This window comes from Heterodontus francisci, chromosome 20 (assembly GCF_036365525.1).
Source record: "Heterodontus francisci isolate sHetFra1 chromosome 20, sHetFra1.hap1, whole genome shotgun sequence".
Lineage (NCBI taxonomy): Eukaryota > Metazoa > Chordata > Chondrichthyes > Heterodontiformes > Heterodontidae > Heterodontus > Heterodontus francisci.
The window spans coordinates 77,131,410-77,153,628 of NC_090390.1; the positions used below are offsets into that span (position 1 = coordinate 77,131,410).

The 22,219-nt window shown below is 42.8% G+C and overlaps 1 protein-coding gene across 4 annotated transcripts in view; it reads right to left on the reverse strand.

The window, feature by feature from the left end:
- Positions 1-5,903: 5,903 nt before the first annotated feature.
- The window catches only part of LOC137380751 (alpha-centractin), an 80,317-nt gene continuing 64,001 nt past the window's right edge, over positions 5,904-22,219 (reverse strand). For all 4 annotated transcript variants that reach the window (XM_068053054.1, XM_068053057.1, XM_068053056.1 and 1 more), the window contains 4 exons: positions 20,718-20,892; positions 11,526-11,587; positions 10,178-10,218; positions 5,904-7,731 (listed from right to left, as the gene is read on the reverse strand). In XM_068053054.1, the coding sequence (XP_067909155.1) occupies positions 7,629-7,731; positions 10,178-10,218; positions 11,526-11,587; positions 20,718-20,892 (381 nt within the window). In that variant the 3' untranslated portion in view covers positions 5,904-7,628. The remainder of the gene's footprint in view (positions 7,732-10,177; positions 10,219-11,525; positions 11,588-20,717; positions 20,893-22,219) is intronic.

Here is a 22,219-nt window from a genome sequence, read left to right on the forward strand (position 1 = left end):
TGTCAAAGCTCCTACCTGAATAATGGCCACTTGAGCAAGGTTCCAATGTGCAATGGTCACCCTTGTCGAAGTTGATACCCATCCTCTTTATTGGGGACCAAAGTGTGGAGAGATGTCAAAGAAAAATGTGTTACATGCATTTAAAAAAAATATACTTAATTCTTGGTTAGAATGGATGGAAGATTAAATTGGTTTAAAGTTTTGTATAGTCTACTCCTGAATAATTTTTTCCAAAAATTTGAATTGTATAATATTTGATGTAAATAACACAGCTAAAATTTAGTGCTAAAATTAAATTCAGATAATTTTGAAATAAACAAGTTTGAATTTAGAGTATTAGAAAAGTGCAAAACACCGACATGTATAATAAAGTACAAATACAATTTTCTTGAACCCATTGAAAGAGCACAAATCACAAAGTAGTACAGATAAAAATTGCCAACACAAAGCGCAAATCTAAATATAAAAGCACAAAGGTTAAAAATTGGAAACACCTCAAAAATTTGACACAAAGCACAGCAGTTGGATTTTGATGGGCTGTTCCCCAAATGTAACTCCTCTTTTCAAGAAAGGAGGGAGACGGAAAGCAGGAAACTACAGGCCAGTTAGCCTAATATCTGTCCTAGAGAAAATGCTAGAATCTATTATTAAGGAGGTTATAGCTGGGCATATAACTCTTAATGCAGTCAAACAGTGCCAATATGGTTTGTGAAAGGAAAATGGTCTTTGTCTAATTCCTTAGAGTTCTTTGAGGAAGTAACAAGCAAGGTGGATAAAAGGGAACCTGTAGATGTGGTGTACTTGGATATTCAAAAGACATTTGCTAAGGTGTCATATCAAAGGCTACTACACAAAATGAGCTCATGGTATATGGGGTAACATATTAGCATGGATAGAGGATTGGTTAGCTAACAGGAGGCAGAGTCGGGATAAATGGAGCATTTTCGGGTTGGCAAGCTGTAACTGATAGAGTACCACAGGGATCGGTGCCTCAACTATTTGCTGTTTTATATAAATGATTTGGATGAAGAGACTGAATGTATGGTTGCTAAATTTTCTGATGCCACAAAGATAGGTAAGAGAGGAGGACATAGAGTCTGCAAAGGGATATAGATAGGTTGAGTGAATGGGCACAATTTTGGCAGATGGAGTATAATGTGGAAAAATGTGAACTTGTCCACTATGGCAGGAAGAATAGAAAAGCAGTATATTATTTAAATGAGAGCGATTGCAGAATTCTGCAGTACAGAGGGATCTGTGTGCCCTGGTACTTGATTCACAAAAAGTTAGTTTGTAGATACAGCAAGTGCTTCGGGTGCTTGCGAATGCGCACACTCAGAGGCCGAGCTTCAAATCCTCGCCTATGCCTTCACGGAAGCATATGAAAGAATGGGCCTTAAGTTAAACATCCGGAAGACAAAGGTCCTCTACCAGTCTGCTCCTTTAGCACAACACTGTCCCCCAACGAACCACTCGACAATGTGGAAAACCTCATACCTTGGGAGCCTCCTCTTAACAAGGGCAGATTACAACGATGAAACTCAGCATCGCCTCCAGTATGTCAGCACAGCCTTAGGTCATTTGAGGAAAGGAGTGTCTGATGACAAAGACCTCAAACCTGGCACCAAGCTCATGGTCTACAGGGCCACAGTGTTACCTGCCTTCCGGTATGCGTCGGAGACATGGACACTGTACCACAGACATCTCAAAGCCTGGAGAGATATCACCAGTGCTGTCTCTGCAAGATCCTGCTAATTCAGTGGCAGGCCAGGCTAGTCAGTTACGGTAGGTGGGCCACATCTTCCACATGCCTGACATCTCGCAAAGCAAGCTTTCTACTCCGAACTCTGTCACGGCATGAAGCTACTAGGAAGGCAGAGGAAACACTACAAAATTGTCCTTAAAGCCTCCCTGAAAAAGTGATATCTCCACTGATTTGTGGGAACCTCTTGCCTGAGACTGCCCAAAATGGAGAAGACGCTTCTGTGAAGGTACCAGCCAGTTCGAACAACATCGACATGCCCAGGCAGCGACCAAGTGCAAACAGTGGAAGGAGCATTCAGAAATTCGAGCATCCCATTCACTTGCCTCACCAAACACCACCTGTCCCACCTGTGGCAGAGTGTGTAGATCTAGAATTGGACTATTCAGTCACCTAAGGACCCACAACCCTGGAGTGGAAGAAAGTCATCCTCATTCCCGAGGGACTGCCTAAGAAGTAGTAATAGTACTAATAGTATGCAGGTAGAGCAAGTGATTAGGAAGGCAAATAGAATGTCATTTATTGCAAGGGGAATGATATATAAAAGTAGGGAAGTTTTGCTACAATGGTACAGGGTGTTGGTGACACCACATCTGGAGTACTGCGTACAGTTTTGGTCTCACTGAAGAAAGGATATAATTGCATTAGAAGCAGTTCAGAGAAGGTTCACTTGACCGATTCCTGGGATGAAGGAAAGGTTTGACAGGATCGGCCTGTATCCACTGGAGTTTAAGAGTGAGAGGTGATATTATTGAAAAATATAAGATCCTGAGGGGACTTTACAGGGTGGGTGCTGAGAGGATGTTTCCAGTTATAGGAGAGACTAGAACTTGGGGACACAGTTTAAAAATTAGGGGGGTCTCATTTAAGACTGAGATGAAGGGCCATTTTTTTCTCGAGCATTAATACTATGTGAAATTCTCTTCCCCAGAGAGCAATGGAGGTAGGGTCATTGAATATTTTTGGGGCCGAGTTAGATAGTTTCTTCTTTGACAAGGGAGTCTAAGTTTATAGTAGGTAGACAGGAAAGTAAAGTTGAGGCTGACAATCTGCTGTGATCTTAGCAAATGGTGGAGCAGGCTCAAGGGGCTGAATGACCTACTCCTAATTCGTATATTTGTATGTAATCTATCAACCTAATTTTCTCTTTCAAAGGCTGACTGACCTGAGCATTTTCTGTTATTTTTAGTTCACTGCCTTAGTTGGGTAGTAAGGGATGGGTATGATACAATATGAATCATAGGAATTTTAGTACAGGAAAGAAGCCATACAATGCATTATACCCATGGCATACTAGCTTTCTTGCTGGACTACTCAAACTCCTTTTATTAAACACCTTTCTTCTATTTGATGCTCCGGTGCAGTACTGTGAATGCTGCATTTTCAGTAGTTTTGCCTTTTCAGATGAGACATTTAAGAGACCCTGCCTGCCTCTTTAGGTAGATGTAAAAATTCTGTGGTCCTGGCCAAAATTCATCCATCAACCAACATCACCAAAAGTAGATTTGGTATTTTATCCTATTTGCTGATGTGGAGTCTTACTGTGTTCAAACTGTTTGGCAAGGAAGCAAGGTAATCAATCATCACACTTCCAACAAGAGAGGGTGCAGTTTTTGACTTAGTTTTAGGAAATGAAGATGGGCAGGTGCAAAGGAGTGGCAGTGGCAGAGCATTTTGGTAGTAACGATCATAATTCAGTTAGTTTTAACATAATTATGGAAAAGGACAATGATAGAACAGGAGTTAGAATTCTCAATTGGGGCAAGCCAATTTTACTAAGCTGAGGAGTGATTTAGCGAAAGTGGACTGGAAACAGCTGCTTGAGGGTAAATCAGTGTCAGAGCAGTGGGAGGCATTCAAGGGGTTCAGAGTAAACATGTTTCCACAAAGAAAAAGGGTGGGACAGCCAAATCTCGTGCCCCATGGATGTCAAGGAGTCGACAGGGTAAGATAAGGCAGAAAAGGAAAGCTTATGTCTGACAAAGAGAACTCAATACTACAGAAAGCCGAGAGGAGTAGAGACAATGGAGGGGTGAAATCAAAAAGAAAATTAGGAAAGCTAAGACATGAATATTGGCAAGCAAAATCAAGGTGAACCCAAAGATATTTTAACAATATGAGTAAGATGATAACTAAGGAGAGAATAAGGCCCATTAGAGACAAAAAAGTAACCAGTGCGTAGGGGCGGAAGATAATGGTATTGTTTTTAATGAATACTTTGCATCTGTCTTCACAAAAGAAGGGGACGATGTAGATATTGTAGTTAAGGAAGAGGGGGTGTGAAGTATTGGTTGTGATAAACATAGGGAGAGAGGAGGTATTAATGGGATTAGCCTCCTTGAAAGTTGATAAGTCACCAGGGCTGGATGAAATGTACCCCAGGCTGTTAAAAGAAGAAAGAGAGGAAATAGCGGAAGGTCTGAGCATCATTTTCCAGTCCTTGCTGGATATAGTTGTGGTGCTGAAAGATTGGAGGACTGCTAATGTTGTACCTTTATTTAAAAAGGGAGTGAGGGATAGACCGAATAATTACAGGCCAGTCAGTCTAATCTCAGTAGTGGGAAAATTATTGGAATCTATGGAGACAGGATAAATTGTCACTTAGAAAGGGCACAGATTAATCAAGGATAATCAGCATGGATTTGTTAAGGGAACATCTTATCTGATCAATTTGATCAAATTTTTTTTAAGTAGTAACAAGGAAGATTGATGAGGGTAGTGCAGTTGATGTGGTCTACATGGATTTTAGCAAGGCTTTTGACAAGATCCCACATGGCAGACTGGTTTAAAAAAAAGCCTTTGGGGTCCAGGGAAATGTGGTAAGGTGGATACAAAATTGGCTCAGTGGCAGGAAACAAAGTGTAATTGTTGACGGGTGTTTTTGCGACTGGAGGGCTGTTTCCAGTGCGTTCCACAGGGCTCAGTACTGGGTCCCCTGTTTTTTGTGGTATAGGTTAACTATTTAGACGTAAATGTAGGGGGCATGATCAAGAAGTTTGCAGATGACACAAAGATTGGCTGTGCGGTAGATAGTGAGGAGGATAGCTGTGGGCTGCAGAAAGATATTGATGGACTGGTCAGGTGGGCAGAAAAGTGGCAAATGGAATTCAACCTGGAGAAGTGTGAGGTGATGTATTTGGAGAGGTCAAACAAGGCAAAGGAATACATGATAAGTGGGAGAATACTGAGGTGTAGAGGAAGTGAGGGACCTTGGAGTAAAAGTCCATAGATCCCTGAAGGTAGCAGGACAAGTCGATAAGGTGGTAAAGAAGGCATATGGAATCCTTTCCTTTATTAGCTGAAGTATAGACTATAAGAGCAGGAAGGTTATGCTGGAACTGTATAACTTATTGGTTAGGCCCCAACTTGAGTACTGTGTGCAGTTCTGGTCACCTCATTACAGAAAGGATGTAATTGCACTAGAGAGGGTACAGAGGAGATTTACGAGGATGTTGCCAGGACTAGAAAAATGCAGCTATGAGGAAAGATTGGATAGGCTGGGGTTGTTCTCCTTGGAACAGAGAAGGCTGAATGGAGATCTGATTGAAATGTACATAATTGTGAGGGGCCTGGATAGAGTGGATGTGAAGGGTCTATTCACCTTAGCAGAGAGGTCAGTGACTGGGGGGATGCATAGACTTAATGATTGGCAGAAAGATTAAAGGAGAGATGACGAAAGAGTTTTTCACTTAGGGTGCAGGGAGTCTGGAACTCACTGCCTGAAAGGGTAGTAGAGGCAGAAACCCTCAACTCATTTAAAAGGTATCTGGATATGCACCTCAAGTGCTGTAACCTGCAGGGCTACAGACCAAATGCTGGAAGGTAGGATTAGACTGGGTGGCTTGTTTTCCAGCTGGCGCAGACACGATGGGCCAAGAAGCCTCTATCTGTGACGTAAACTTTCTATGAGTCTATGAAAATGTACTGGCTATGGAGGTGCTTTGGGACATGCTCACGAAATGAAAGGTGCTATGCCAATACAAGTTTGTTCATTCTTTTTCAAATGTTCTGATTGACTCTAATGCAGTAGCCATTTGTAAAATATTCCACGCCCTAATAACTGTGAAAACATTTCTAGCCTGCTTGTTTATGCTTGGGAGTACTGATCCCCACGTTACCGCTTAAAAAAAGCAATCATGAGTACTTTTGAACAGCTTTATTTTAAGGTTTTCAAGTACAGTGGCATCACCTGGCAGCACAGTTTGCAATACTTCTGCATGGTAAAACATTGGATGATAACATAGTAAAAGCTACAGTCAGAATGGACCTATTCAAACTCTTCATCGTACAGGAGACCTAGATATATAGCAGCCATGACAAGCTAATGTCAGTGGCGTCCTCAGTCAATTTGCTGACTTGCCAAGACATATGTGCTAAGGTAAAATTTTTAAACAATTTTGTCTACCATTCATATGAACTCTAAACAATAAAAGGAAGACCCTGTCTACTGTGTTGTATTTACTCTGAGCAAAACATGTTCAGTGGCATGGCAGCAGTTCCCTTCATTACAGTTGACATTAACAACTGCACTTTAAAAAAAAAATGACTGGCACTTATAACATCATGTATTACCGCTTGACTGTAGTGATATAAGTGACACTACAAACAGTTCTAAGGCTTAAACATCAGCTTTTCATTTTAAAATAAACACATTTTTTGTTTCTTTCATGCTAAACATTCAGAGTTTTTAACAGGAAGGCTCTCCGCCATAGGTTTGAATTTTGTTCCTGATTCTTAGCAACTTAAATTGCAATATCCTTCTCTTTTCTCCCACCACTGCACCCCTGCAGTGACAATGGTGGGTAAATAAATACTTAAAACTACAGCCCCACCTACCGTTTTGCATTCCTCTCCTTGAACCAATAGTTAGCAAACCAGAGTTGCACACAATATGATCGGGGTGGCAATCTGAATGACACTTGTTTGCGATTGGCTTTAGACGGCATTGCGTTTACTTCTCGCCTATTATTACTGACACGTTTTTATTTTTATTTGTTGCATTTCTTACATGCAGCAACCAATGTTTAAGCTGGGATTTCTGAACCTGTTTGTATTGGCTTAGCTTAAAACATTTAAGAATAAAGAAAAATAACTTTTAAAAAAATTATATTACATGCCGCACAACTTTACTACAAGTTTTTTTTCTAAGGGGTTTTCCTGTTGGTTTGTTCTCTCCATAAACATCTGACTAAATATCTCAAAATGTTTGCAGCCTGCAGGGGTTAGGACCTCAGCTAGTGGGCACACAAGCCAGTATATGTTAGTGTTACTAGACACAGACAAAAAGCACTGGGATATATATATATAATATATATATATTCATACAGAGCTCTGCTGATATATTTTTTTTAAAAATCAGGAACATCAGAACGTGCAATTTGTCTACGCACAAAAGGTTATAAATTCCTTACCAGTCTCAAAAGCAATAGAAACAAAAGCCTGTTAAAAATCACCATTCATACCACACCTTTAACATCCATTCAACTGCCTCAGGAGCTTTCATTTCCTCTCATTGCTTACTCTGGCTTATGATGAAAACTTCAAAGAAATTACAGACAGTGGATGTAGCCAAATACATTTGGCATATTTTAGTGTATATAGTTGGACTCCTATATACAAATGTTAATAGTGAATGACAATACAATTGGAGGGAAAAGTAAAAGGCGGGGGCGGGGCGGGTGGAGAGAAACAGTAAAAATGATCAAAACACTTCATTTTGATCATGTGTGTCCCAAAACCAGTCTTTGTATCTCTTCTGTGCTCTCATATACACACACATTCACCTTCTCACAGGCATACACCATACCCAGACAAGCAAGGTTTACATCAGAGTGAGTTTGTGTATGGACCGACTCTGCCAAGTGCTTTAGAATGTCTTCCTGTGGATTGCTCTTGCCCCGTCTTCCTCGTACTCCTTCTTGGACACCCACATTTTCTTAAATGTGTCAAGTGATGCCAGAATAGAACCTCTGTAAATGTAATAATGATATATTGAAAGAACATTATACCACAGAGGTATCCTTTCCTGTTTACTGATTGACCCTTTAAATACTATATTTGTTACATTTTCAAAAAAAATGGGCAGGAATTCTTTGCTCTATTTTTAATTGCTAATCTATTTAAAAATCTGGTAATTATGCCATTAACCCTCTCCTCAAAAAAACCCACGCTTGACCCCTCTGTTCTTGCAAACTACTACCCTATCTCCAACCTCTCTTTCCTCTCAAGTCTTTGAAGGTGCTGTCACCTCCCAAATCCATGCCCACCTCGCCTGCAACTTCGTGTTTAAATGCCTCCAATCAGATTTCTGCCCCTGCCATAGCAATGAAATGGTACTATTCAAAGTTACATGACATCATGAGTGACTGGACCATGATAAACTATCGTGCCTCATCCTTCTTGACCTGTCCTGCAGCCTTTGACGCAGTTGACCACACTATCCTCCGACAACGCCTCTCCACTGTCGTCCAGCTGGATGGGACTGTACTCGCCAGGTTCCGTTCTTATCTATCCAGTAAAAGTCAGAGAATCACTTGCCATGGCTTCCCTTCCCACTCCTCTGGTGTCCCCCAAGGATCTATCCTTGGCCCCCTCCTATTTCTCATCTACATGCTGCTATGCTGCTCCTCGCCGACAACATCTGAAAACACTATGTCAGTTTCCACATATACAAAGATGACCACCGCCTCACTCGATGCCTCCGCTGTCACTGGTCCTGCTGCTTGTCCAATATCCAGTACTGCCTGAGCAGAAATCTTTTCCAATTAATAGTGGGAAGACTGAAGTCCTTGTCTTTGGTCCCTATCACAAACTCCGTTCCTTATCCACGGACTCCATCCCTCTCCCTGGCAACTGTCTGAAGCTGAACTAGACCATTTCCAATCTAGAGTTCTATTTGACCCTGAGATGAGCTTCCCATGACATATCCTCTTCAGCACCAAGACTGTCTACTTTCATCTCTAACATCGCACACCTCCACTCCTGCCTTAGCTCATTTGCTGCTAAAAGCCTTAGCCATGTCTTTGTTACCTCTAGTCTTGTCTATTCCAATGCTCCCCTGGCTGGCCTCCCATCTCCTACCCTCCATAAATTTGACATCATCCAAAGGTCTGCTGCCCGTATCCTAACTTGCACCAAGTCCTGCTCACTCATTACTCCTTGCTGACCTAAGTGGGCTCACATTCCAGCTACGCCTCGATTTTAAAATTTCATCCTTGTTTCCAAATCCCTCCACAGTCCCACCCTTCCCGATTTCTGTAACCTCCTTCAGCGCTCCAACCCTCAGATATCTGCACCCTCCATTTTTGACTTTTTGCGCATACCCAATGTTAACCTCTCCACCAATGGCAGCCAGCCGTTCCTTCAGCCTACTGAGCCCTAAGCTCTTTTCACGAGAATATAAAAGGTAGCATTTTATTTTCTAACTTCCAGCTTTCTACTTCAATTGTTTTGAGCATTCTTTACTTTTTTTAAATAGTGTTTTTTCCGTATGGTCAGGTTCCACCCTGCTCAGCCTTTCTGCTCTGCCCAACCAACATCTCCTGTCTCTGGGCTAAGTCTATGTTCAGGCCAATCTGTTCAGCCTCTATGTCTGAACTGACCCCTTCCCAGCCTCCTAGACTTCCCTGCACCCAGCCTGTCCCATAGACCACCCACGAGGAACACCAAAGGAGGCCTATATACTCAAGGACAGAGCATCCACGGCTCTCTGGGACCCAAAGGTACATGAGGAATGGCAGGGGGTGTGGAAGAGGCGGAACCAGAGGAGAGATTGGAGATATCTATTGATGTGGTGAGGAGATATTTGAGCCTGGGGGGATGGGGAAGCAGGTATGTGGAAAGACACCTGCAGTCCTCACCTCCCTTCAGCTGCCAGGTTTCCCCGAGGCCCTGGGAACCCAGCCGATGAAGGTGAAATTTAAAATGGAGATTACATTTGAGGCACGTATCCTTATTATAATATTTAAATGATCTCCGGCCTCCCGGGAGTGAGTTGATTGTCTGTCTCCTGTTCTGCTTCCATTATAATTGTAAGTGGGTGGGCTGGTGGTGGGATGGGGTCATGTTTGAGATTCCTAACATTTTTACATCCCACCTGACCCAAAACCCACCCATTTATGGGGTTAAAATGACCCCCAATGTCTCTTCAAAGCAGACCCAAAGGAATGGGCGTTATACAGCTCATTGGTTCCATAGCAATCAAACACCCCACTGATTTTTATATCAATGGCACTGTACAAGTACTAATTGACAAAATGAATTATATTTTGGAGGTTGTTCTGTGATGTGCAGCACAACAGATAAGCAAGGCAAGCAAACCAGAGCATGAAGACAGGGACATAACCAAACTATATTTTGCTATGTCACATTTTAAGCAGCTACAGTGCATGTTATCACCAACAAATGAGCGCTTACCCTATCCATGTGGAGTATAGCCTCTCCTGAGGAGCAGAGATCTGTAATGAAACGCATATGCAAAGAATAAACTAATTCATTCTACCTCAAATGTTTATATAATATCCCTAAGGTCTAATGCAGCGAAAAGCAACAAGTCTTTTAGGGGCTCTAAATCATTTTTAAAACATTTTTAATATTTTCTAGAAACTATTCTAAAATACAATCTTTCATATGGTATAAGGAAGCTGCACCGGCACTGATGATTCTAGAGTCCTATATTCAGCAGATTTTACAATATTCTGAAAATTAAATATTTAAAAACTTCATTTAAAAGAAAACTATACTGTTAATTTGTTAATGTGTACAACTGTGATTGTTCTATCTTTGTACTGAATCTAAAAGTGGGAACATCTGGGTGTGACCTTGCCTATGACCGTGTGTTCGTATGAGAGTAGGGTATATAGTTGTGTTGTGCTTAAGATACTGGATTAATAAGTCAGAGAATGCAAGTTTAAATCTACCTTGGTCGTTAAACAAAAAATTATACAGATTAGCCAGGATCCAATCGAATGGTGGAACAAGCTCGAGGGGCTGAGTTACCTAACCCTCTTCCCAAGCTCAAAGATTTTTAAAAAACAATCGAGGTGAGAGTGTACAGATGTGGAAGCATATGTGTGCATATGATGTTGGACATCCTGGAGAGCTGTATGTTGGACATTTTGAGGAGTTAAGGTTAATAATCGAACTTCCTTGTGTCTTGGAGCAACAGGCTTTTCAATATAAACAGGATGGCTTTCAAGTGTGACAGGAAAGCACTTGTCTTTTGCTTTTAGTATTGGAGTGTTTTTAAGAGAAATGCTTGTGCAAGGAAATAAGTGACCGTAATGACATCAGCCACGAGTGAGTAAGGATTAACTTTAGTGGCTCGGGTAATAAATATAGGTAGAGGGATCCATTAACTATAGTATAGAAAGATAATTGTTAACAAAGCCTCTTCTTTAAAGGGTTAAGAACAGTTACATCAGGAATCTTGTTTAAGAGAAGTAGCTTTGGAGTTAACAACTGCAACTGTTTACATGAGTCGACTTTTCAGAGAATGAGGTCTTATCCGTGACATATACCTTTGATGTAGGCAAAATATAATGTATAAAGGAGTGTGGTATTCAACAGATCTTCAGAGAGCTCGTAGGATAAACGGGAAGCTACTCTTTTTCTAGTTGGGTCAATCACTCAAACCAAACATCAATAAGGTCTGTTCCATATACTCCACCATCAAGCGTCTTGTCCTTACTCAATATGTTGTTGTGAACCAGAGGAGGAAGAAGGGTGAATGCTAACATATGAGTGTGAGAACATGTAACAATACCTTTATTTTTATATCTTTTGGTGCCAATTTCTTTACTTCACTCAGCAGTCTATCACCAAATCCTGTGATTAAGAAAACATAGGAAATTAAAAACAGTTGTCTGTGAAGGTAGTGTAAAAATACAGCACTGTTTCACATGCATCCGATCGCAGTAGATTTTCCATTCAGATGTTGGATTTGCAGGGTGATGGTGCTGAACTCAACATCTGTTTTGGAAATTAAATGTTGCAGACTGAAATTCCAAATAGATCCAGATCCGCTTCAGATCCCAGCTCAAGACTGGAATCCATCCATAATCCGCTAAACAGGCGGAAGAGGTCCAAACATCTAAAAAATACAATGGTCACTGCACCCTTAAGTGGGAGAGGTGATTTGTTGCAACTCAAATGGAAACCTGCCCCGTTGTCTTACTTGTGCTAACAACCCTTAGCTTTGATCCTTTAACAATTGAGATGGAGTTGTTTTACCCGTGCTGGTACAGATTACTGCTTGTTTTAGTACAGGTGCTAAAAGTCCAAAAGCTTTAGTTCAGGCTGTGCTACATGATCTACAAGATCAAAAGATCAGTGCTGCCATCTACCTATATCCTGCCCAAACCCTGATGGTCTATACTAGTTGATATAATACCAACTGCTGTTGCAAGGAAAGAACTTGCATTTATATATCACCTTTCACAACCTCAGGATGTTCAAAAGCACTTTACAGCCAATTTGCACACAGGAAGCTCCCAAAAACAGCAATGTGATAATGACTGGAAAATCTGTTTTCCTCATGTTGGTTGAGAGATAAACGCTGTCCAGGACACCAGGAGAACTGCCCTGCTCTTCAAAATAGTGCCATGGGATCTTTTGCATTCACCTGAGATAACAGATGTGGCCTCAGTTTAACATCGCTTCTGAAAGATGGCACTGCCAACAGTGCTGCATTCTCTCAGTACTGAACTGGAGTGTCAACCTGGATTACGTTCTGATGTCTCTTGAGCAGGGCTTGAACCCACAACCTTCTGACTCAGAGGCGACCGTGCTACCCACTGAGGTACAGCTAACACTGGTTACATAAAACACTAGTTCTACTCATCAGGACCTGATGAGTATGAGGGAAGTGTACTTATTGGCTGCTCAGGAGATTGGAAAAGCTTTTTACACATGCTTCTTACGTTCCATATCGTTTCAACTTGAAAATAAAACACCAAAGAAAAACTGAAAGAAACAGAATATCAAGAGAGCTTCTTTGCTGCCCCCGGACAGTTGTTCAATTGCTTCTTGTTCCAGTGAAACTTCAATTATTCACCAGTTTCCACTAATAACCTATGGGAAGGGGTTTTCTCTACTATGGCAGATAATTGCTTTGCCACTCAGTTGTATCTAACTGATACGAAGTCAATAAAAAGGAATGAAACTGGACGGACCACCCGGCATCGACCTAGGCACCGGAAACGACAACAGCAAACCCAGCCCTGTCGACCCTGCAAAGTCCTCCTTACTAACATCTGGGGGCTTGTGCCAAAGTTGGGAGTGCAGTCCGACGGACTAGTCAAGCAACAGCCTGACATAGTCATACTCACGGAATCATACCTTACAATGACCCAGACATTGCCATCACTATCCCCGGGTATGTCTTGTCCCACCGGCAGGACAGAACCAACAGAGGTGGCGGCACAGTGGCATATAGCTGGGAGGGAGTTGCCCTGGGAGTCCTCAACATCGACTCTGGACCCCATGAAGTCTAATAGCATCAGGTCAAACATGGGCAAGGAAACCTCCTGCTGATTACCACCTACCGCCCTCCCTCAGCTGATGAGTCAGTACTCCTCCATGTTGAGCACCACTTGGAGGAGGCACTGAGGGTAGCAAGGGCATAGAATGTACTCTGGGTGGGGGACTTCAATGTCCATCGCCAAGAGGGGCTCGGTAGCACCAATACCGACCGAGCTGGCCGAGTCCTGAAGGACATAACTGCTAGATTGCGTCTGCGGCAGGTGGTGAGGGAACCAACAAGAGGGAAAAACCTACTTGACCTTGTCCTCACCAATCTGCCTGCCGCAGATGCATCTGTCCATGACAGTATTGGTAGGAGTGACCACCACACAGTCCTTGTGGAAACGAAGTCCCGCCTTCACATTGAGGATACCGTCCATCGTGTTGTGTGGCACTATCACCATGCTAAATGGGATAGATTTCGAACAGATCTAGCAATGCAAAACTGGGTATCCATGAGGCGCTGTGGGCCATCAGCAGCAGCAGAATTGTACTCAACCACAATCTATAACCTCATGGCCCGGCATATCCCTCACTCTACCATTACCATCAAGCCAGAAGACCAGCCCTGGTTCAATGAAGAGTGCAGGAGGGCATGCCAGGAGCAGCACCAGGCATACCTCAAAATGAGGTGTCAACCTGGTGAAGCTACAACACAGGACTACTTGCGTGCCAAACTGCGTAAGCAGCACGCGATAGACAGCTAAGTGATCCCATAACCAACGGATCGGATCTAAGCTCTGCAGTCCTGCCACATCCTGACGTGAATGGTGGTGGACAATTAAACAACTAACTGGAGGAGGTGGCTCCACAAATATCCCCATCCTCAATGATGGGGGAGCCCAGTAGAGCATTTGCAACAATCTTCAGCCAGAAGTGCCGGGTTGATGATCCTCCTCCTGAAGACCCCAGCATCACAGATGCCAGACTTCAGCCAATTCGATTCACTCCGCATGAAATCAAGAAATGACTGAAGGCACTGAATACTGCAAAGGCTATGGGCCCTGACAATATTCCGGCAACAGTAGATTAGATTAGATTAGATTAGATTAGATTAGAGATACAGCACTGAAACAGGCCCTTCGGCCCACCGAGTCTGTGCCGAACATCAACCACCCATTTATACTAATCCTACACTAATCCCATATTCCTACCAAACATCCCCACCTGTCCCTATATTTCCCTACCACCTACCTATACTAGTGACAATTTATCATGGCCAATTAACCTATCAACCTGCAAGTCTTTTGGCTTGTGGGAGGAAACCGGAGCACCCGGAGAAAACCCACGCAGACACAGGGAGAACTTGCAAACTCCACACAGGCAGTACCCGGAATCGAACCCGGGTCCCTGGATCTGTGAGGCTGCGGTGCTAACCACTGCGCCACTGTGCCGCCCCTGAAGACCTGTGCTCCAGAACTTGCCGCGCCGCTAGCCAAGCTGTTCCACTACAGCTACAACACTGGCATCTACCCGGCAATGTGGAAAATTGCACAAGTATGTGCAGTACACAAAAAGCAGGACAAGTCCAACCCGGCCAATTACTGCCCCATCAGTCTACTCTCAATCATCAGTAAAGTGATGGAAGGTGTCATCAACAGTGCCATCAAGCAGCACTTGCTCTGCAATAACCTGCTCAGTGACGCTCAGTTTGGGTTCTGCCAGGGCCACTCAGCTCCTGACCTCATTACAGCGTTGGTTCAAACATGGACAAAAGAGCTGAACTCAAGAGATGAGGTGAGAGTGACTGGCCTTGACATCAAGGCAGCATTTGAGTATGGCATCAAGGAGCCCTAGCAAAACTGAAGTCAATGGGAATCAGGGGGAAAATTCTCTGCTAGTTGGAGTCATACCTAACACAAAGGAAGATGGTTGTGGTTGTTGGAGGTCAATCATCTGAGCTCCAGGACATCACTGCAGGAGTTCCTCAGGGTAGTGTCCTAGGCCCAACCATCTTCAGCTGCTTCATCAATGACTTTCCTTCAATCATAAGGTGAGAAGTGGGGATGTTTGCTCATGATTGCACAATGTTCATCACCATTCGCGACTTCTCAGATACTGAAGCAGTCTGTGTAGAAATGCAGCAAGACCTGGACAATATCCAGGCTTGGGCTGATATGTGGCACGAATGTTACTTGCCACTTAAGTGCCAGGCAATGACCATCTCCAACAAGAGAGAATCTAACCATCTCCCCTTGACATTCAATGGCATTACCATTGCTGAATCCCCCACTATCAACACCCTAGGGGCTGCCATTGACCAGAAACTGAACTGGAGTAGCCATATAAATACCGTGGCTACCAGAGCAGGTCAGAGGCTAGGAATCCTGTGGTGAGTAACTCATCTCCTGACTCCCCAAAGCCTGTCCACCAGCTACAAGGCACAAGTCATGAGTGTGATGGAATACTCTCCACTTGCCTGGATGGGTGTAGCCCCAACAACACTCAAGACACTCGACAGCATCCAGGACAAAGCAGCCTGCTTGATTGAAACCCCATCTACAAACATTCACTCTCTCTGCCACCAACGCACAGTGGCAGCAGTGTGTGCCATCTACAAGATGCACTGCAGCAACGCCACAAGGCTCCTTAGACAGCACCTTCCAAACCCACAACCTCTACAAACTAGAAGGACAAGGGCAGCAAATGCATGGGAACACCACCACCTGCAAGTTCCCCTCCCAAGTCACACACCATCCTGACTTTGAACTATATCGCCGTTCCTTCACTGTTGCTGTATCAAAATCCTGGAACTCCTTTCCTAACAGCACTGTGGGTGTACCTACCTCACATGGACTGCAGCGGTTCAAGAAGGCAACTCACCACCACCTTCTCGAGGGCAATTAGGGATGGGTAATAAATGCTGGCCTAGCCAGCGACACCCACATCCCATGAATGAATAAAAAAAACACTATCAAATGTAATTCAAGGCCCTCCTTTTTATAAACGCAATCTGCCTGGGGTATCTATGAGAACATAAATTAAAACATAACCAGAATTCAATCTCTTTGAGAATGACAAAATAAGTTCTATTTACTGGTGTGAAGTCTCACTGACTCATCAAGAAAGCTAAACAATGTAATCAATTCTAACTAACATTCAAATAGGAATGGAAGAACAAAGTGGCCACAGACTGTTGTATCTCAAAACATACTCGAATCCAATAAGCACAGGAGGATAATATTCAACCTTCTGATATCCCCATCATAATTGGGAGAAACTGCCAAACACTTTTCGGGAGTTGTTGGCAGGTTTGTGGAACATATCATGCCTTCAAAACTTCTTTTGTTTCTCTCCTTAAAAAGGGAACACAATCTTACAGAAAAATGGACATCCCTTTTCTATAAACTCTAATTATGTTGGTGTATACGCTAGGGGGCAATGTAGCACTGTACAGTGGAAGTGCTGTTTCAGTGTTCTAAAATTTCTGTTATACGGCACACAGTGGAAGGAATGAGGTATCACAACAACAATTTTAATGGGAGAGCAGGATTCATGCAACAGAGCCACGCTTGTCCAATTTAAGTGAAGCCGTCTGCTACTTTACTGAATGTATCAAAATCAGATGATCTTTATCTGTGTGCTGAAAAAGAGTGGAAGAAACCAAAGGTGCTCTTTCTGTTGTCTAAAAGGCTTAGTCCTACTTTGGAAAAGCTAATTCAGAATCTAACAAACATTGCTACTACTCTCCAAGAGATGGAGCATCCCTATGAGGATTTACTCATGTTTCACACTCTTGCAGGAAGCATTTACAATCTAAATAGAACATTTTCCTCTCCCACATTGTCCTTTCCTTCCACCTCTCTGTAGAAAATAAACACTGCCTTCCCTTCAAACGGTTGGACAGATTTTATTAATTTTTAGCCGGGAGGGTCTCTTGGGAATTCAGGGAAGGAGGGAGGAGAGGCAAGTGGGCAAAAGGTCACTGGGCCCCAGCAGGATTTTCTGTCCATTAATTTTAACGGAACAATTGATTAACTTTTTCCCTCTACGTTAATTTTAATGAGCCACATCAGACTTGGAATACTGTTTCCAATGATTCAAGCGTTTTACTGGTAGATTTTCAACTCTGGAATACAGCTCACATTCTTCCTACATGTGTTGTGCTTATTTCCCATCCTTGCTAATATCTTTTCATCTTGATCATAGTGCAATCTTTTATTTGCATGGTTTCTGTTAAAGACATCAAAGATGGGTTTTATTTAAGATGAATTCATTCCCCAATAATAAAATCTGCAAACAGAGATGCTGGGAGATTATGTTGAATAATTGCCACGTGCTCCTCGCTATTTAATTTTTTGAAGCACAATTGTAATAATGCAATCTTTACCTACAACAAAGCATTTTTAAAAGAGAGATGAGCTATGAGTAAAGATTAGGGAAACTTCAACTCTACAATCTAGAAAGAAAGTGCAAAAAGCAACACCTCACTGAGATATGCAAAATATTAAATGCTATCAACAGATAGGGTAAGCCCACAATATAAATGAGGTCCAGACAGATAGGGGGAATTTTAATGCACTCCCCCACGGCAGGTTTGGAGGCAAGAAGAGCATAAAGTCGGGTGGGATGATGGTGGTGGTGGATGGGGTGGGGTGGGGGGGGGAGGGAGAAACCCACCATCTTCCCATCGCCACTAAAATTAAATCCAAGGCAAGAGGGCCTGTGAACGGCCCTCCCACCCTGCTGCCACTTGAGTCTTTTAACAGGGCAATTAATGCCCAATTAACAGCCTCTTCCCACCGCAGCAGTAATTAGCCCAGCACACAGGAAGCATGGCTGGAAAAACCATGCATGCTGCTTTCCAGCTCCAGAAGAGATTCGGCCCACTGACAGCTACCTTCCTGCCCTTGCTACTGACCCCCTTACACCCCCCTCCCCTGCGATCCCCAGCCGAGACCCCTCCCACCCTGACCTACCTGTGGCCTGGGTCCAGCAAGGCTCCTAGACCTTGGGTAGGTGCTCCACTGGCAGCAGCCACAGCCTCCGTGATGGCGCTGCTCAGTGAAAGAACTGCAAGCCTCTGATTGGCAGGCAGCTCTCCAAGGGCGGGCCTTGAGCTCATGGAAGGCCCGCCGCTGTCCATTTAAGTGCCTATTTGGCAGGCTTCCCATAGAAGAAGTGATGTCTTTCTTCATATATCAGCCTAGACAATGAAAGCGAGCAGGCTACTTGACTGTGGGGCCATCTTAGCCGCACCCAATCTGACCCAACATTTACCGATGTCAAATTTTCAGCCAGAATCACAGGATAGCTATCAGTCACAAGATTTTTTTCCTCTCCACTGCGCAAGCATACTGATGTCCATCATAGAAACTCCTACAGCCCTGACGTTAACTCAGCATTGAGCAGGAATTGAACTTGCGATAGTCCTGGGCAATATAATTCAATTCCACTCCACCTTTACCAAATGATCCTTCACTGCAGTTCATGATCAGTTTTGACTTTTCACCCCAAAAAAATTCTTTACGATATTTACTTTGAACTGGTTTAAAATTTCTTTTACCAATGGCAAAACTTTTTCTTCTATAACATTTAAAACTGATGGAAAAATATTTTCTGATTTCTACCTTGAATATAAAAAGGACAAGCAATTTAGTGCACTTCTCTGACATTCTTTATCCACTACTTTAGCAATGGTATTAAAATATCAGATGAATGTAATGGGTTTTCTTCCATTAATACTGTCAACAGGAATTTCCAGACTTATATTAAGTTGTCTGTTTCTAAATTCCGATCTGATGAATGTCCCTGTTATGTTGCATGTTTGCATCAATACAGTGTGAACTTTTCCACCCCATCAATGCCAAACCTGTAATTAAATGGTGCTGATTTAGTTTGCCACCAGTAGAGAGAACAACTAAACAACAGTGGCCATGCACCTGCAGCTAATAGGCTGTATTGAGGGGACCTTTTAAAATGTAAGCTTAAAAAAAAAAATCAGGCTGTCTACTGTACTTACAGTTCAAATAATAAAAAACAGTCGAAGAGATGGTCAATTGTTATCATAAGTACAACGATCATCGACAGTAGCAAGAACTCGTATATACATTTAACCGCACAACTGTAGAACTTTGCTCCCGCCCAATCAATATCAAGGGCAGTGGGAAGTTTTACTGAGGGTTTCCACTGACACACATTTTCAATATACCCTTGGCTTGGTGCAGTATAACTGGGGCAAGAGTACCAAGTATGAACACACTGAAGGAACAAAAAAAAACTTGTTCGATTACCAGATGGAGGGAGCTCTGAATATAGTTGTCGCACCTGAATATTCTTTTTCTCATTGGCTACCTCCCAATTTGCCTCCTCCTGATTGTGTGATCTATCACATGGTGTGCTCCTGATTTTATTTGTGCTCTTATGGGGACTTTCCTGCCCTTTCAGGCAGGCTGCTGGGACAGCCCGTCTCCCAATAGTGATCCTCATAGTAAGGGGAAAGGCAACAGCAATAAATCCTTGCTCCACTAACATGCCACAGCCAGCTTGTCATGAGTGGAGAATCAGACACAAAGCAGCAAGTCTTCTGAGTGGCACCCAGCCATATCACTATGTTGTTATGAACTGCTGCTTGTTAACTATAACTTTTCCCACAGTTATGGGCAGCCTAAAATTAAAAATAAACGCATCAATTAAACGGTACAGTCTCTACTAACAGCTTCTAGAAGATTTTCACTTATGCAGTTCAAACTAGGTACTGGGTATGTAACTGGGTGGAGACTCTCCCTTCCCGTAGAAAAATAGCTGGCCTTCAGCACCTCCACATAGTAGCATGGCTGAGATCAAGAACTTGGCGAAAGGGAATCAGACTTGCATCCAATGCTATGCGAATACTTCAACTCCCTAGTACTGCAACACTGTGCTGCCACTATTTTTTCAGTATAAAAATGCATTGTGCTTTCTGAAAAAAAAGTTTCATGATTACAGAATATGAAGCCTGCAAATGATGGTGAGAGGCTGTAGCATTTCAACGTGGGGAGGTAATCAGTGTAGATTACCTTAGGGCGGCACAGTGCCGCAGTGGTTAGCACTGCAGCCTCACAGCTCCAGGGACCCGGGTTCGATTCTGGGTACTGCCCGTGCGGAGTTTGCAAGTTCTCCCTGTGACCGTGTGGGTTTTTGCCGGGTGCTCCGGTTTCCTCCCACAGCCAAAGACTTGTAGGGGGTGATAGGTAAATTGGCCATTGTAAATTGCCCCTAGTGTAGGTAGGTGGTAGGGAATATGGGATTACTGCAGGGTTAGTATAAATGGGTGGTTGTTGGTCGGCACAGACTCGGTGGGCCGAAGGGCCTGTTTCAGTGCTGTATCTCTAAATAAAAATAAAAAATAAAAAAATAAAATTGTACAAGACAAGGTTAACACCACAGAGGTATGACAGAGCCAATCTCAGTTTGCAAATCCCAAATAGTTTCATTAATAAATTCAACAGGATACCTTTGAATAAAGTTGATCCTCCTGATAGCACAATGTTAGAGAAAAGCGTTCGCCTCAGATCCATGTCAGACTTCTGGATTGCAAAGACTAAGACTTCGTGGATTCCTTCGCACTCTTCACCAATCAGGTCAGGTCGAAAGAGCAGTTCTGGGGCACGGAATCGCGCAGGACCAATCTGCAATGAGCAGAGAAATGCAACTGTAAACGTTCTTGGCTTACACAGGATACCAATCAGGAAAAGAATATATACATCAAGCCACATTAAGCATTTCTCTAGACATTCACTCTGGTCAGAATGCTGTTATTTATGTCACAATTTAACATATTTGAGACATGATTGCGCTCAGAAAATTAGTGCGTTGGTAGAAAGAAACACATCCATTGTTCACATCTGGCAAGTTTTAAAGTGGGGACATGCAAACTATGCCCAGCAGGCCCTGGCAATCCTTCTATACAACTCAGTTTTGTTTGCACTTATATCTCTTACTTGTCTGTCTAGTTTGAATTATGTGGGCCTGGGAGTTTGGAATGGACTGTTGCTTTAATAGTTGACAAATCCTGAATCAGAACATACAGACCATTTAGTATCAGCAACTTGAGATATTTGGAAAATAATGGGGACATGGATTTAAACTTCATATTTGGCCTAGAATGCTCTAAGGCACTCAACTATGGAGCCAATGAAGATAAAAGGCTTGGACACTACTGTTTTCAAGGGTCAATGATGAATGTATACAGTGGCCTGAAACAGTAAGAAGTCGAATGCTCTAATAGTTATGTACATTTAAGTAAAGTGATGGATTTAGTGATGGAGAAGGGTGAGAAGGGACAAACAGTTGTCAATTGTGTTGGGCACTAGAAATGACCGAGGAATAAAGAAAAAACAGACTGATTAGAGGATGCAATGTACCATAACAGAGAATTACTGAGGTTTTTTTTGGGTTCATTATTAAATAATTTGTTTATGTCAAATTTTTTAAATCAAATATATAACTTTTTGAGGGTTGCTCTACTTAGAATGCTACTTTAGTTACCTGCAAATATGATTCCCAGAAAATGAATCCAATTTCCCAGATTCAACGATACTTTCTGGAAACTCAATCTATATGTTGATCAGGCTGTCTAAAGAAATCATTCCTAACCTCAGTCCTAAATCTGCCCTTCACATCCTTGAACCTGTGCCCGCTTGTTTTGCTGGCCTTGCGTGTCTAAAAGTGTTGTTCTGTGTTCACTTTCTTGATCCCATTCGTTATCTTATACACCTCTACAATCTTCCCTCTGAGTTGTCTTTTTTCCCAATGTGAAGAGCCCCAGCTTATCAAATCATTTTTCATTACTTCTTCCTCTGACACTGGGGGTTTCCCACCCTCCCCAACCCCAGAGTGAAAATGCAGCCCTAGGGGGTCAGCTCATTGCTTCTCTGCATTGCCTTTGAGATCTGGACACCCTCACCTTATAGACGTATGTTCAGTACTAAGGGAATCAAGGGATAGGGTGGAAAA